This window comes from Balaenoptera borealis (assembly GCF_965194805.1).
Source record: "Balaenoptera borealis genome assembly, chromosome: 15".
Lineage (NCBI taxonomy): Eukaryota > Metazoa > Chordata > Mammalia > Artiodactyla > Balaenopteridae > Balaenoptera > Balaenoptera borealis.
Window position 1 is genome coordinate 62,432,730 of NC_138871.1, and position 15,176 is coordinate 62,447,905.

At 39.4% G+C, this 15,176-nt stretch overlaps 2 protein-coding genes across 10 annotated transcripts in view; one reads left to right on the top strand and one right to left on the bottom strand.

The window, feature by feature from the left end:
• The window catches only part of FEZ2 (fasciculation and elongation protein zeta 2), an 84,934-nt gene that overhangs the window by 33,637 nt on the left and 36,121 nt on the right, over positions 1-15,176 (top strand). For 2 of the 8 annotated variants that reach the window (XR_014234769.1, XR_014234770.1), the window contains exons 7-11: positions 1,390-1,465; positions 4,267-4,332; positions 8,015-8,156; positions 9,039-9,899; positions 10,004-10,185. Coding sequence is in view for 2 of the 8 variants with exons in the window: in XM_082356805.1 (XP_082212931.1) it covers positions 1,390-1,465; positions 4,267-4,332; positions 8,015-8,031 (159 nt within the window). In the remaining 6 variants the exon portion in view is untranslated. Of the gene's footprint in view, positions 1-1,389; positions 1,466-4,266; positions 4,333-8,014; positions 8,981-9,038; positions 9,900-10,003; positions 12,511-15,176 lie in introns of those variants that run through there. The other 6 variants (XM_082356805.1, XM_082356806.1, XR_014234771.1 and 3 more) reach the window with 5 other exon arrangements.
• Positions 10,238-15,176, bottom strand: part of CRIM1 (cysteine rich transmembrane BMP regulator 1) — a 205,106-nt gene continuing 200,167 nt past the window's right edge. For both annotated transcript variants that reach the window (XM_082356695.1, XM_082356694.1), the window contains 2 exons: positions 14,207-14,397; positions 10,238-12,705 (listed from right to left, as the gene is read on the bottom strand). In XM_082356695.1, coding sequence (XP_082212821.1) covers positions 12,529-12,705; positions 14,207-14,397 — 368 coding nt within the window. In that variant the 3' untranslated portion in view covers positions 10,238-12,528. The remainder of the gene's footprint in view (positions 12,706-14,206; positions 14,398-15,176) is intronic.

Genomic DNA, 15,176 nt, shown 5'->3' on the forward strand with positions numbered 1-15,176 from the left:
CAGATAGTTCTGTATTACTCAAGAAGGGAAATAATTGACATTAAATAATCCTTCACACTGACATTTGCAGCTCATAAGTGGACTCCATTAAGGGATGGTTGAATTTTTTTTTTTTATTTTTTGTTCTGGTGCCTCTCACCTCTCTCAAACCCACAAGATGGCAGAATAACTTCCAAACTGACCCAACATGTGGGAGTGGGGCAGGAAGGCCTGAAAGTTTGGCTAGACAGCATGCATGCCAAGGTGCGGCTTCCTGGCGCTTCTACAAGTTGCCCGACATGCATGCTATTAGCGAGGCCCCAGGAGGGCGTGTTTTGGCTTCTTGTGTATTCTTTACAAAGAAACATGTTTGGTTATACAACTGGGCATCATCTTGGAGAGGCCTACACCATAAAGATGGTGGAAACTAAGTTTCTTAGAAATTGAAACAATTCATTGTAATCAGTTATTGTTAAGCAATTCTATTTTGTTTTTTGATTATGAGTGGGATAAAATTGCTCAAAGAGGATTAGGAATAGAGCTGAGATTCAGGACTGGGGCTAAATAATGGGTGGGTCTGGAGAGATTCCAAGTAAAAAAAAACTAGTAGATCTCTAGATAAGCACATGCAAACTACATTGAACTATACATTTTTTGGTGGTGTGGCCAGAATAGGAGAATCTGGACAATAATTTTTAGATTATGCTTTCAAGGGACATAGTTATAGGACATAACTGATACTTGTGAGCCTTTACAGTAGTGAACTAGGCAGTTTGTCTCAATATCAGACATGAATTTTCATTATTCATTAGGCCATTATCTCCTTTCCCTTTTCTCTTTTCCTTTAATACCTTTAAGCATTGATAACTACTTATACAATAATTTAAAATAATAGTAATACATCTTTAAAATTATTTGGGTAAGTGTTTCTTTTTTAGCTTCTGGAGAAAGCTGGTATTCATTTTTAAAGTTGTCAAGTTATCCATGTGACTGGTTTTGTTCAACCAGAAAAAAAATGGTCTAAAACAGAATCATTTGACTGTTGGGAACTATTTTGTTATGCAGAATGGTTATGTTTTTAGTTTAAATTACCATTTCAAAAATGTGTTGAAGTATGCAAGGAGAATGTTAGATAAGACTTCACTTTAAAAATGAACAAATTGGACACATCACTCTCAGACTTACTCCTGTGAAATTTTCAATAATTGAAAGGCGAAAAAGTAGATATTTATGTAAACAGGTGGGCAAAAAAATGAGTTCCAGCTGAGATAGTAAGATACCTGTATTCATCACTAAAGTGGCTCATGTTTCTCATGTTATAAAACGAACCTTCTAGTAGCTCTATCAAATTTTTGCAGAGAAGGTAATTCAGATTTAAGTGACACTTTTTTTTTTTTTTTAACTTGGCAGTACTTGACAACAGTCATTCCTTATGAGAAGAAAAATGGACCACCATCTATTGAAGATCTTCAAATATTAACAAAAAGTAAGCAAAGACAAAATTAAACTGTTACCTTATTTACTTTTGCTGATTCTAAAAGCTGATTTTAGTTGGCTGGTTTTGTTTCTGTTATTGTTTTATTTTGTCAATTTAGGATAGTAAATGATGGATGTCATCATTTATTCCTTTGAGAATGAAACCATAAATGGTTGTGACAAACACAGCACTCAATCTAGAGTTGATTTCTATTTTTCCTGCTTTTCTTATCTTTTGAAACATTTACAAGCTGAACTTTTGGAGGAAAAATGTAACAATTTCCCATCACTTCTTGTATATTTAAGAATATATCCATTTATCAATTAATAAGGTGCTTCATGGATCTTATATTAGTATGACTGTCAGAAACTCAGTAGGAAAGATTTAGAAATGCAGCCTAAAACACTCTCCTTTCTTAGGAATGTAGAAACCAAGGTAGGTAGTTACAGGTAGAAAAGAAATTGATAGTAATATTTTAAGAATATTTATTCACTCAGCAAATATTTAATGAAGGCCTACTCTGTGCCAGGCCATGCTCTGAGCACTTGGGATACTTCAGTTAACAAAGCAGACAAAAATACTCCACCTTCAATGGGCTTGCATTTTAAAATAATTTGTTAGACTTCAGAGACATTCAATATAATGTATATTTATGATAGCCATAAATGAGCCCTGAATTCTGGTTCTATCCGTTACTTATAGGGATATCCTTGGAAGTCATTTACACTCTCTCAGTCACAGTGAAAAATGAGGATTAAAATATTTGCTCTCTTTACCTCATATTAAATAAATTAATGTATGTGTGATTTGGGATAATTCAATCACTTGGCCTTGTTTTTCTTGAAGGGATTGAATTTGCTGATCTGTTTGGTTCTTTCTATTTATAAATATTTGTGATAACTGTGAAATAAAGAGGGAGCTGAACGAGAGAGCATCACATGAGTAGATATTAATGATGATATTGATTTTGGAAATTGAGGTGATCGAGGCATGGGTGGGGGGAGCACGAGGAAAGAAATGTCTTATTTGCAAGCAGCCTGCTTGCTAACCTGAAGCTTTTATTCTTTCCTTTGAACAATACTTTTCCAGAACATTTCATACTTATGTGATGCCAGCCTGTATAAAATAAAGAATTAAGAGATTAACTGGGTGGCTAGCCCTCTACTTTTCAGGAAGAATGAGTGTCCAGGATCACACAGAAGAATGGTTCATTACAGGGCTGCGTCTCGTAATTTCCAGTCCGCCGCACTTTTTAATAATGCTGGATTTTAATAGTGCTGGTTTTTGGTACGTGATTTTATGTAGAACTGAAAACAAATCTAAAATACGATTGGAAGCAGAAATACTGAACATTAAGTATTTCTCTAAGAAGAGAGCACAAATATTGCCTAGAAGCCAAGAATTACTGAGGGATCTCAGCTTCTCAGATCAAGGACAAACACATACTTGGCCAAACCAAAGTTGTCATAATTCACACATCAGAATGTCCTAGGCCGATCCTTAGATGATGTCTTTATAGACTGACACAACTTGGAATTTGGGGTGAGTGAATGTATGTAGGGTGTGTGAATGAGTGTCCAAGTTAATATACTACATGAAGACAGTAGATGGAAGGATGGCCTTTACTCTGAAAGTTTAAGAAAGGTGAGTTATCTCCTGAAAATTCTGGGGAGAATCTGAGCCTCTGCCGTCCCCACCTATAGATGTTACTGCAGGGGAAGCCCCGTAGAGACAGGCAGTGTTTAGATATGTATCCTTCTTCATAGAAGCTGTTGGAGGTGCAATAATAGTAGTGATAAGAATTAGAATAATATTAGTTGTGCTAATAATGATGGTAATGCTTACATAGCGTATATTATGTTCCAGGTACTAGTTTAAGTCCTTTACACCTGAATTAGTAACTTAATTAGTAACTTAATACTCACAACAACCCTTTGAGACAAGTCTAATGATTATTCCCATTTTACGGATGAGGAACTGGGTGATTAAGTAACTTGCTCACAGTCCCACCGCTAGGAAGTGGCAGAGCCGGGGTTTAAACCCAGGAAGACTGACTTGACGGTTACACTAGGTTGTCTTGTCATGACGTCTGGGGGAGAATAGTGAGGCCTTTCCCCAGGATGCTCTGGAGAGTTTGAGTTGGCAGTCACTGTGAAAGGGCAGTATAGGTGGTCTAGATGTTTTTTAACCACTGTAATAGCAGCTGTGTTTTCTATTTTGTCTTTGCTTAGAGATCAAATTGTCAAAGATTCTCTTTAGGATGAGGCGAAATCACCCAGGTGCCTCTGGAGTATCAAGAAGTAAGCAGCCTGGCTGGGTGCTTGCTTCATGGAAGTCTGTTCTTCATTTTGTTTTTTTCTTTAAAAGTTTCCAAGAAGCCTGACTGATGTGCTCCTTGGAGAGTACGGCTAACTCTTCATTTCCCTAAGAGTTCCTCCAGCTCATGAGACCTGCAGCACCAAGGTTCTCCTCTCCACAGCTCATAGAAGTGTACATTATGGTAACTCACTTGCCAGTATTTATGGTGACAAAACTGGGGCTCTGTGTAATAACCCAGCTCCTGTTTCCTGCCTCCACTGTTCAGAAATTTTAAATCAGGGAAATAGCTCTCAGGTAGCTGCAGTATTCTTACCTGAACGAGGACTTATTCAACTATAACAAATTCTTGAACATTTGCAGTTGCATTCTCTCATCCAGAAAATAGTCAATTTGCATGAATTGGTTATATCATGTAATTAAGACTAAGGCTACCATGATTGAGGTTATCTGAATTTGAAATTCTTGTATTTTCTTTCTCCTTTATTTTGCAGTTCTTCGTGCCATGAAAGAGGATAGTGAAAAAGTTCCGAGTTTGTTAACTGATTATATACTGAAAGGTGAGTTTTAGAATAGTGTATGTGCAGTGGTTGGGAAGTTTTGATTGGTCAATAAATGCATTGTCTTGCTAATAGATTAAAAAGTAACTTCCAAATGCGCAACTTATATTTTGCAGGGTGAGAATAGATACGTGATGACTTATTTATGCTTCCAACATTATAAAGTACGGTTATATAAAATTTAATTTTTATTTGAAGTCCTGGGCTAGAAATAATTTCCACAGCTAAATTATAAACATCAAGGAAGGCAATGGAGGGACTTCCCTGGAGGTCCAGTGGTTAAGACTCTGAGCTTCCCCTGCAGGGGGCACGGGTTTGATCATTCCTGGTCGGGAAATAAGATCCCACATGGCTGCGTGGAGCAGCCAAAAAAAAAAAGAAGGCATTGGAGGAAATATTATGGAGATATTGCCATAATTATGTGAGTCTCAGGTGTTGACACTGAGGATTTGAGAAAGGTGGCCTCTGTCATCTTGGGGACACTAGAAGAAGGACGGATGAAGGAGGGAACAGTTAGATCAGTTAACAGTCCCAAAGGGAATATGAACGGGGATGGGGTAAGGGACAGGGAGTGGAGGGAAAAAGAGAAAAAGAATGGACTTTCATAAAGCCAGGGCAGTGAAGAACGAGCCATAAATCTTACGAGCAAGGTCAGGATCTCACGGGATGGGAATAGTGATGAGGCAAAGGAAGATCGTTTGAGACTTTAACGAGCTCACCTACTTTGCTGAGGAAGGAAGAAAATTTGGATGATAGAGGGACTGAAGAACTTATTTAATTATAGGCAAAAGTAATACTTTTCAGTGAAATTATTTCTTAAAAAGTAGCAGCTTTTTAGGTAACATGTTTTCAGAGCATCGTAAAATGCATCCTGTAGTGTTTGATCCAATTTTGAGAGCAGTCCTCCTCTGGTCACACTTCTCTTCTTTGGGTTCTCTCTCTTCTCCATCAAGAGTAGTAGCTAGCTGAACCAAAGGTTGGGATTTGTGAGACATTAGATAACTCAGATGGGACTTTTCTTCAATCATAGCTTCATAAAGGGGGGGAACCCTTGGTATAGTCATGAGCACAAAGTGAGTATTACGTGAGTATCACCTGTAAGACCTGACACCAAGCCAGCCATTAGTAGGTTAACAGGAGGGTAGAAAAGACTAAGTTGACATGATCGTTTTTTAAATAAGCTTTTTTCTTTTCTTTCTGATGGAGGAGGGTTTTCTCTTCCTATTACGTTCTGAATTAAAAACAAAACAAAACAAAAAAATCTGACATCTTTGTTTGCTTTTGTGTTGTGCTAGCATTGGTATGAAAGCTGGATTGTTCTGAGGTTTGTTCTTCATAGATGTGAATCAGGAATGAGATGCACATAAAGAACATGTCTTAATTTTCAATTATAGTGGGTCCCTAGGGCACTGCCATGAGGGCCAGAGATAGAATGAGCTTCTGAAGCATTCTCTAGCTATTTTATCATCAGACTGCATGGGAGAAGTTTATGACCCAGAGAGCAGTGTTCCAGGGGGATGTGGGCGTGTGATTTGTTTTTTAACATCTTTATTGGAGTATAATTGCTTTACAATGGTGTGTTAGTTCCTGCTGTATAACAAAGTGAATCAGCTATACGTATACATATATCCCCATATCTCCTCCCTCTTGCGTCTCCCTCCCACCCTCCCTATCCCACCCCTCTAGGTGGTCACAAAGCACCGAGCTGATCTCCCTGTGCTATGTGGCTGCTTCCCACTAGCTATCTATTTTACATTTGGTAGTGTATATATGTCCATGCCACTCTCTCACTTCGTCCCAGCTTACCCTTCCCCCTCCCCGTGTCCTCAAGTCCATTCTCTACGTCTGTGTCTTTATTCCTGTCCTGCAACTAGGTTCTTCAGAACCTTTTTTTTTTTTTTAGATTCCATATATATGTGTTAGCATATGGTATTTGTTTTTCTCTTTCTGACTTACTTCACTCTGTATGACAGACTCTAGGTCCATCCACCTTACTACAAATAACTCAATTTCGTTTCTTTTTATGGCTGAGTAATATTCCATTGTATATATGGGCCACATCTTCTTTATCCATTCACCTGTCGATGGACACTTAGGTTGTTTCCATGTCCTGGCTATTGTAAATAGAGCTGCAATGAACATTGTGGTACATGTCTTTTTTTTTTTTTTTTTTTTGAAGATTTATTGATTGATTGATTGATTGATTGCTATGTTGGGTCTTCGTTTCTGTGCTAGGGCTTTCTCTAGTTGCGGCAAGCGGGGTCCACTCTTCATTGTGGTGCGCGGGCCTCTCACTATCGCGGCCTCTCTTGTTGCGGAGCACAGGCTCCAGACGCGCAGGCTCAGTAGTTGTGGCTCATGGCCTAGTTGCTCCGCGGCATGTGGGATCTTCCCAGACCAGGGCTCGAACCCGTGTCCCCTGAATTAGCAGGCAGATTCTCAACCACTGCGCCACCAGGGAAGCCCCCATGTCTCTTTTTGAATTATGGTTTTCTCAGGGTATATGCCCAGGAGTGGGATTGCTGGGTCGTATGGTGGGGGTGTGATTTTTCCTTTCTTCCCTGAAAACCTGGGACTGTAACTGCGACCCTGCGCCGCCTGCCCTAGGGAGGCGGCGTGCCTCCAGCTCTGCTCCCCTTGCTCGGGCCGCTGGCTCTGGTCTGCGAGCGCAGGTCTAGCTAGACTGTACCTGCGGCTGACGAGCTGCTTGTGTGCATGTGTTGCAGTTTTGGTCTTGGCTTTGTATTGTGAGGACTGGGTGGAAAAGAAGCTGGGGTTCAGACTAAAGGGCGACTCTGTGCTCTGAGAAAATGAAGAGGGGCGTGTAACACTCAGAGGAGTTCACGTGCGTTGGAAGGTGAGGATGGAGGGCTGTTTAAAACGCTCTTTTCCACCCATTCTGGAAATCCATAGCCAGTTAGTGATTTCTCTTCCTTGGGGACCAGTAGAACATTTTGCCCAGGAAGAGGGTATTGCTCAAGGGAGAACTCTCCTTCCCCTTTCCTGGTGGGACTTTCTCCTTGTTTTTAACGCCAGTGACTATGGCTTAGCTGCCTACATATACCACCTTAATTTCAGTGCGAAGGTGAGACGTGAAAGAAGGTAGAAAAGTGGCCTCATTTGGCCTGGAAAAGATGGGACGGATGCCGTATGGGCTACTTAAGCTTCTCTTTCTCTCTGCTGTGTAATTACGCCCCCGCAGCCTGCTCCCACCCCGGCCCTCAACAGCCGTACCAAAGGCTAGTAGTGTAGCTCTGGCTGCCACTGTGCTGACCCCAGATGGGAAGAAAATTGTGTGCAGACACTTGGATCCTTCTTTGACTTCACTGGGGAGCCGTTTGCTGTGTTATAAGCCTTGTACAGGGCTAACGTTATGGGTTTATATCTCTAAGTGGTACCCTAAGAGACATGGCCTTTTGGTATCTCATTTCTGGGCAGTTCTCATCAATGTGTCTTGAGAAAACGTTTCATTGTTGGGTGTAGCCTTTTATACCTTAGAAAAAAATTGCTACTATAGATCCTTGCATTAATGTTTAGTTCTAATGGTGTTTTTTATATACATATAAAATGTATATACATAAAAATGTGTATAAATATATATACATCTTGTGTAAATATATACAAAATATTCATTTCTATTTAAAAGTTTTTGTTTTGTTTTGTTTTGTTTTTCTTCCTCTAGTTCTGTGTCCTACATAGGGCAGCATAACTTCAGGAACAGCTTTATCTTCCGTGGACAGCAAACTAAATTGCTTATAGCATTATTCTGAAAGCTGGCTACCATTACCTTCCTGCTATTGGAAACTCAGGACACCTGAACTTGGGTTTGTGATTCAGTATTACTAGATCATGCCTTCTCTAATGCTTTATATTACGAACCAAGGGAACTATGGCACTATTTTGAATTCTATAGATGGTTTTTTGTTAAATACTAACAATTATGAACTCTTCTCTTTTCCAGCTTTATAGAGTAAGGGGGAGTGATGTTAATTGTGCACGTGCAGTTATATTTTTCATGCCTGTTTGAGTTTTTAAGGCTTTCTAGATCTAAACTGCACTCACTCAAGAACTAGATCAAAGCATTGAGAGATTTATACTCGTTATTTTTCAGTGCTGGCAAGAACCAACACTGATTTTTTTTGTAAGAGAATTGTCAGTGTAAATATTACCTACCAGTATTGTCCAGAGAGACTAAGACTTAAAAATTGAGGCGTTCTTGGAAGAAGGGAAACCAGAATATGCGTTGTCTTGGCTTAATACTTAGTCAATATCGAAACAGCTGGAGATGACTGATTTTAGAGGTTGCTGCGTTTCACCATTGTTCACATTTTAACCATTAAGATGCCATTTACTTTCAGAATCTTGTATTGTTTAACTTTAGAGGTTTCAATGCTTCATTTCACTTGTCTGTGAAGAAGTGTCCTTTAAAAGGAGTTTGTATCCTTTGAGGTGCTTAAGAAACTGTGTGCTGCAGCATTGCCCATTTCCTGTTACTGTTATATTTTATTCATGCCTATGTGTTTTCCTAAAGTACTAATTCTAGAAACAGCTACTCATGGATCCATCACTAGTCATGAAAAACTTTTGCCAGTTCCAATCAAGTCAATGTCATTTAATAAATATTGGGGGAAAAAAAAAAGGTAATATACACTCGAGAGCTTTATTTTTGAGTTTTTGGTTTTTTGATTTTTTTCTTCCCTTAACAGTGCTGGATCCCTCCCCTCACTGTTCACACATTGTCCATCATTACAGCGTGTGAGCTGGTGAAATCTTGATTAGCCTCATGATGCTAAGGAGGGGAGAGAGGGACTTTTTTCAGGTCGTGCTAAGCTGCTGTGGAATGATGGAAGTCCTGTTCTTTTTCTGGGTCCGTGAGGCATTCCTAACAGCCACGGCAGCTTCTTCCCATTGACAACGTGAGTGTAAGTAGAGTCTGTATAGGACCTGCTGTCGGGCTTTTAAAATTCCACTTAAACATCTGTGAGCATACAGAGCTACCCATATTCCTGACTCTGCTCCGTAACTGGGACACCAGGACTGCAACGGCAGTGGCTCAGTTTGGAGTTGATGCCAGTGTGGCACTTAAGCCGTTCTCTAGGAGTATGTGGAACTTGAGATGGTTCCTTGTTTTATTAATGTCTTATTTGAAAGTGGATATGTGGAACCAATTTGTCCCTTGCCCTTGAATTGATGAAGAGGCATACTAATACAATAATATTAATACTTTAATCTGAATTTGTAAAAATTGTCTTATACTGAAAAAATATCACTTTGGAGGGCATCCTAAAGAGTCAAAAGAGATTTTTTTTTTGAAGCGACTCAACAGTGGTGTGTTTATAGTTCATTCTTAAGTTGATGCCTCTGAAATGTATGAAAAATATGCTATTTTTTCCTGTCAACTCAAAGTCCCCTCTAATGAGGTTTCCCCTGTTTTGCTTGGTAACCTCTTTCTTCAGCATCAGTAAAACCCTAGGGTTTCCCTCTATAAAACCTTTCTCTTACACATGATGAATGAGTTTGACCCTAATGATGAGATGGGCGTGTTTCTGATCTGTGACTGACAACAGGTAGGTTTTAAGTTTCTCTCTCAGCAGCATCCCTGTGCGGTACACTTGATTGCTGGGCCGGGGGGCTGGGCCAGGACGACACCTTTTTTTTTTTTTTTAACAAGGATTCCTTGGGAAAGGCCTGCCTTCTGAGAGAAGCGCTGGGGCTGCTTGTGATGCCGGAACTGACAGCCTTAAAGTAAAAGGACGAGTCATCTTTCTCATCTCAGACACAGAATCTTTTTGAAAGTGACACTGTGTGATTTAGAGTCAAAGTGTTTATTTGCTGCCAAGAATCAAGTTGCAGGTAATCCTCTTACAGCCTTGTTTTTTGAGGAACACAAAACAAACTGTAGAACTATAGTGCACTCCAAGTGCCATATATCTATTTTATTCTTCAGGAAATTATATTTTTCTTTTACAGAGCACAACAGGAACCAAAGTAAAAGAGTAATAGATATAGCACTCAGGATAAATCAAATCTTTAAAATAATAAAAAAAATTTACACCTCGTCCTATATCCTGTTAGTATTTTCATAATATGGCCATGATTGAAAAAACAAAAAGCAAGCATTTACAATTTTTTGATAGACTTTTTATGCCAGGAATGGATTAATTGTCAACAAAAATTTATACTAATCAGGCTGATGTAAGTCTATTTTGGTAACATATCATTAACAAATTTATTTTGGAGATAAAAATATTGCCCCTTGATAATAAATCTTTTTTTCTTTGATGCAAACAGCTAGAACACCTTTTTCTTTTCCTTTTTTTTTTTTGATATTCTAAGACAAAAGAAATGGTTAGTCTTCAGATTAATAAATTAGGTCATTATAATAATAAATTAATTTTTTTTAAAGTTCAGCAACCTCTGTCCAAGTATTTACAACAATACTTGAAAGTTCCTTTACAAAACAGAACACATTTTCTTTTCACATTAAGCATACTGGGTATCTGTGTCTTTCACAACAAGCATTTTAAAAAGAAAAATCAATGCAACAAATGGGTAATTAGTATAAAAGTGCTAAGAGCTGTTTGAAAAGTTAACACTATAGTATACAGTCAGTTATATCTGAGGCAAACTACAACAAACTTCCAGCTTATTATGGACAATATTCCAGTAGTTGTTTCAAACAGTTGTTTGAAAGAAAAAAAAAAAAAAAATCCAGGAGCTGATTAGTGATGCAGATAAACTGCCATCAAGGTCTCTGGCTAGTGAGCAAATTGAAAACCAAAAGCAAATCCAAATGAGGAAGATTTTAATAAAGGAATACCTTCTCCATAGCAGGTACGATGCTGACTGCTCAAGGCGTGTGCATACACACACAAACACACATACACCCAACAACACTCACACGTTTCTCTTCCCAATTAAACTGCAAGTAGATTGAGACTTTGTGTTAATCAAAAATTTAAGTGATCAAAAGCACTGATATGGAATGCCTGTTTGTTTTTGTTCTGGTTAAAATCTCATAAAAATACATTCAACAGGAAAACATAAATTGTATGTGTATAAATATATATGCATATATATTATATACACACGCACACAAATACTTTTGTTTTTCTGAAGCATAAGATAGTTACATAAATATTCCTATAATTGCTAAAGTTTAAAGAGGCATAATTTTTTTTTTTGAGCTTCAACAAAGGTGCTTGAATAATATACAATTAAAATGAAGTAGTTTCTATTTTGTAGAATCAGTATATAAGGAAAAAAAGATCCCCAAACAAAGTCTTTTTTTTAAAAAAAGTTTCTTCTTAAGCTAGAGCTTCAACGAAAACTATGAACAACCAACAGAACAGAAGAAAGCAACAACAAACAAGGAAGTATAGCCCCTGGAAATGCCTGGTGTCCTTCACCCTCTTCTCCTTCCTGCCACGCTGCTGTCAGAAAAGCTCCAGTGCTCACATCAAGAAACGACTCAGGTTTTATTCATTTGCTGACTCTGCTAGGAACTGGCTGATTGGCTTGGAAGAAAAAGAAAGCAGCAAAAAGTATAACTGTATATATCCTTAATCACCCGCTTTAGAGAAACGTCGCTACCCCATTTCTCTTGCTTCCTCACCACCTACTGCAGCTGTGACTGTATATAAAAGAAGCATGTGGCTTTAGGCCTGGGTTGGCTATCAAAAGGGTCTGATGTGCTCGTCTGGTAGTCTAAGGTGGTTATGGCAGCTGGATCGCAAGGCCTTTTTGTTTTCCTGCTCACTCAGGCCTGAGCTTTGCAGCAACCAGTGCAAGTCTTCCGAGCAACAGGAAAAAAAATATCCTCTGGGCCACTGGACTGGATTTCTCCGCAAGCCAAGCTGACCAATTTGTCTTCCCATCACCACCCTCCCACCCATTCGCCCCGACCAAACTCACTGTCCCCGTCCCCAAGTATCTCTACAGCTATATTACAAGCAAATATATCTCAGCAACTTTAAAACCTTTGGTTCTAAGACAACACTTGGTCAGTTATCTTGAGGAAGAGTGGGAATGCTTGTTCTGCACACTGCTGTCGACAGAGCCCAGCCCAGGAAGTCCTCAGCGCTGTACATCAAGTCACAATCCAAAACAATCCACTAAGCAAGTGCACGAATTCTAGTTTAAGAGCAGATTGAGTCGTTTTTCTGTCTTTCAAAACCTCATCCACACTGCCTCTCTTCACACCGTTTGGTAGAAATTGTCTGCCTGTAGGTGGTTCTGTTTTTGCATGCTGTAGAAGCCACTGAATCTGGCGTCTGGTTCTGCGATTCTCAGCATTCTCTGGGAACCGTCCACCTGGACTCGGGTTCCTTTCTTGCAGTCCACAGATACCAGCTGATTATTTAAAGAAGAAGGCTATTTAATGGGAGGAGGAAAAAGAACCACAAAGAATTAGCTGCTTTACATATCTATCTCAGATCAACAGATATTTAGTACCTCATTCAAGTGAGAAAACAGCATCACAGCACATGGATGGGCAGACTATGTGGGTTCACATCCTGCTCTGGTGCCAACTATACTTTTTTTTTTTTGTGGCTGCGCCGCATGGCACGTGGTATCTTAGCTCCCCAACCAGGGATCCAGCCTGTGCCCCCCGCAGTGGAAGTGCGGAGCCTTAACCACTGGACCGCCAGGGAAGTGCTGCCAACTGTACTCTTATGAGGGATACTGACAAACTGTGTTTAAGGGTGAAATGTCAATAACTTACGTCAAACGGAGGGGATGAAGGAACTGAGAAAATATGGAAGTGACATAATTATTTTCAAATCCTTGAAGTACAGACTAGTGCTTAAGAGGGTTGAAAGATGAGTGGAAGGTACCAGATAGGCAGATTTTAAGATAAATGGACCATTTCTTATCAGGCTGTAAAATCAGCATCCCAGGTTGGGCCAGTCTGTCTATATCCAGCCATACACACTATGAGCGGCTCTCTCCCCATCTCTGCAGGTAGGGACTGTGTCTTGTGCAGCCCTGTATCCTGACCCAGCATGTGCCCAGCACAGAGGCAATTCACATATTTGTTGTAAGAAGATCAGAGGTAGGATAACCATCTGACAGAAATTTTACGTGAAAGTATTATCTGGATGATAAATTGGCTGTTTTCAATTCTTGAGGTTGTATATCTTTTTTCTTTAGTAAAAACCAAACTGCAAAAGGTAGAGTTAGTGTTCAAAGGAATTATGATTTATTTCCCTTCATGAAAATGAATTATTTCCTGCTTTTTAAAATAGGCAGATTGAGGCCCTTTGCATTTGTATTGACAACAAACACATATTCTTTCCCCTGCAATATGAAATCTGACTCTGTCCACCTTGTCTGGTATTATTTCACACAATCTCTTCATCGTTTGCTACCTTTCCCCTTTCTGCCTGCCTTTGACACATCTGCCTGTCCTTTGGACTTTTGTACATTGTCATGATCTTTTAGCTCTCCTCTTGCCCTCTTCTGTGTGTTATCTCCCTAACCTTGTGATTTTTTTTCTTCCTCTCCCAATTCTAAGTTGATAGATGATTGAGAAATACCAAGTGACCAAGTTTTAATTTCTAATATAAACAACAATCACTTAGGAATCAATCCAGGGCTATCTGCTTATTTGAAAACTTTAAAGTAAATCCAGGAAATTGGATCTGTGAAAGGTCAGGATTCATTAACTGATGGAGACTTGATCCAGCCATCTAGCCCAGGGCAAATACTATATATCTTGATCACCACAGCTTGATGTGCATTTGAAGCTATGAAGAGCAAAGTAAACATTTCACTGGCTAATAGAGAAGATATCAAGCAACTAAGGAAATCTAAGCATACAAACTTTCCTAGTTTGATCGTTTAAGAGGCTGAAACTTTGTCAGTACAGTACCTTAGTTGGTGTTCGATACCAGCAAAGCAGTGGTATCCACTGTTTCTTCTGATTGATGAACAGGAATGCTATAATAATAGAGAGGCCTATTATTATGGGAACCACAACTGAGGCAATGGAGTCCAGCGAAGAATCTTCTCCTGAGTGCAGCCTGTTATTATCTCTGTAATCTACCTGGAGGGGACCCACGTCTAGAAGAAAAAAAAATTACAAGCATTTATTACCTAAACCAGAATTTTTAAGGATTATTTTAATTACATTGCAAATAGAGATCAGCAACGTGGTTTTATTGCTTCCTAGTACTTTAACGCTAAAACATGATTAAAGTCTAATGTGGATCCAAAGAGCTCTTATGAGAGGGCAGAGCTCTTAGGGATGGATGTAAAAAAGAAAATATTAGGGTGAGAAGGTTTAGTAATTGGGCAGGATGATGCTGATTCTAGCTAGTAAAGAAAATAAGAAAATTCTTACGTAAACTTTAAAAAAAAGTGACTAGGGCTTCCCTGGTGGCGCAGTGGTTAAGAACCCGCCTGCCAATGCAGGGGACACGGGTTCGAGCCCTGGTCCAGGAAGATCCCACATGCCATGGAGCAACTAGGGCCATGCGCCACAACTACTGAGCCTGTGCTCCAGAGCCCGCAAGCCACAACTACTGAAGCCCGTGCACCTAGAGCCCGTGCTCCACAACAAGAGAAGCCACCACAATGAGAAGCCCGTGCACTGCAACGAAGAGTAGGCCCCGCTCACCGCAACTAGAGAAAGCCCGTGCGCAGCAACAAAGGCCCAATGCAACCAAAAATAATAAGTAAATAAATAAATTAAAAAACATTTTTTTAAAAAGTGACTAAAATTAGACTACTGAAAATATTTTGATTAATGTTAACCTTTATGGTCTTCTAAGATTTTGAAGCATAAACATCAGCTTAGCTCCCTGTTTACTAACAAATAGGAGACTAGGACAAAGTATATG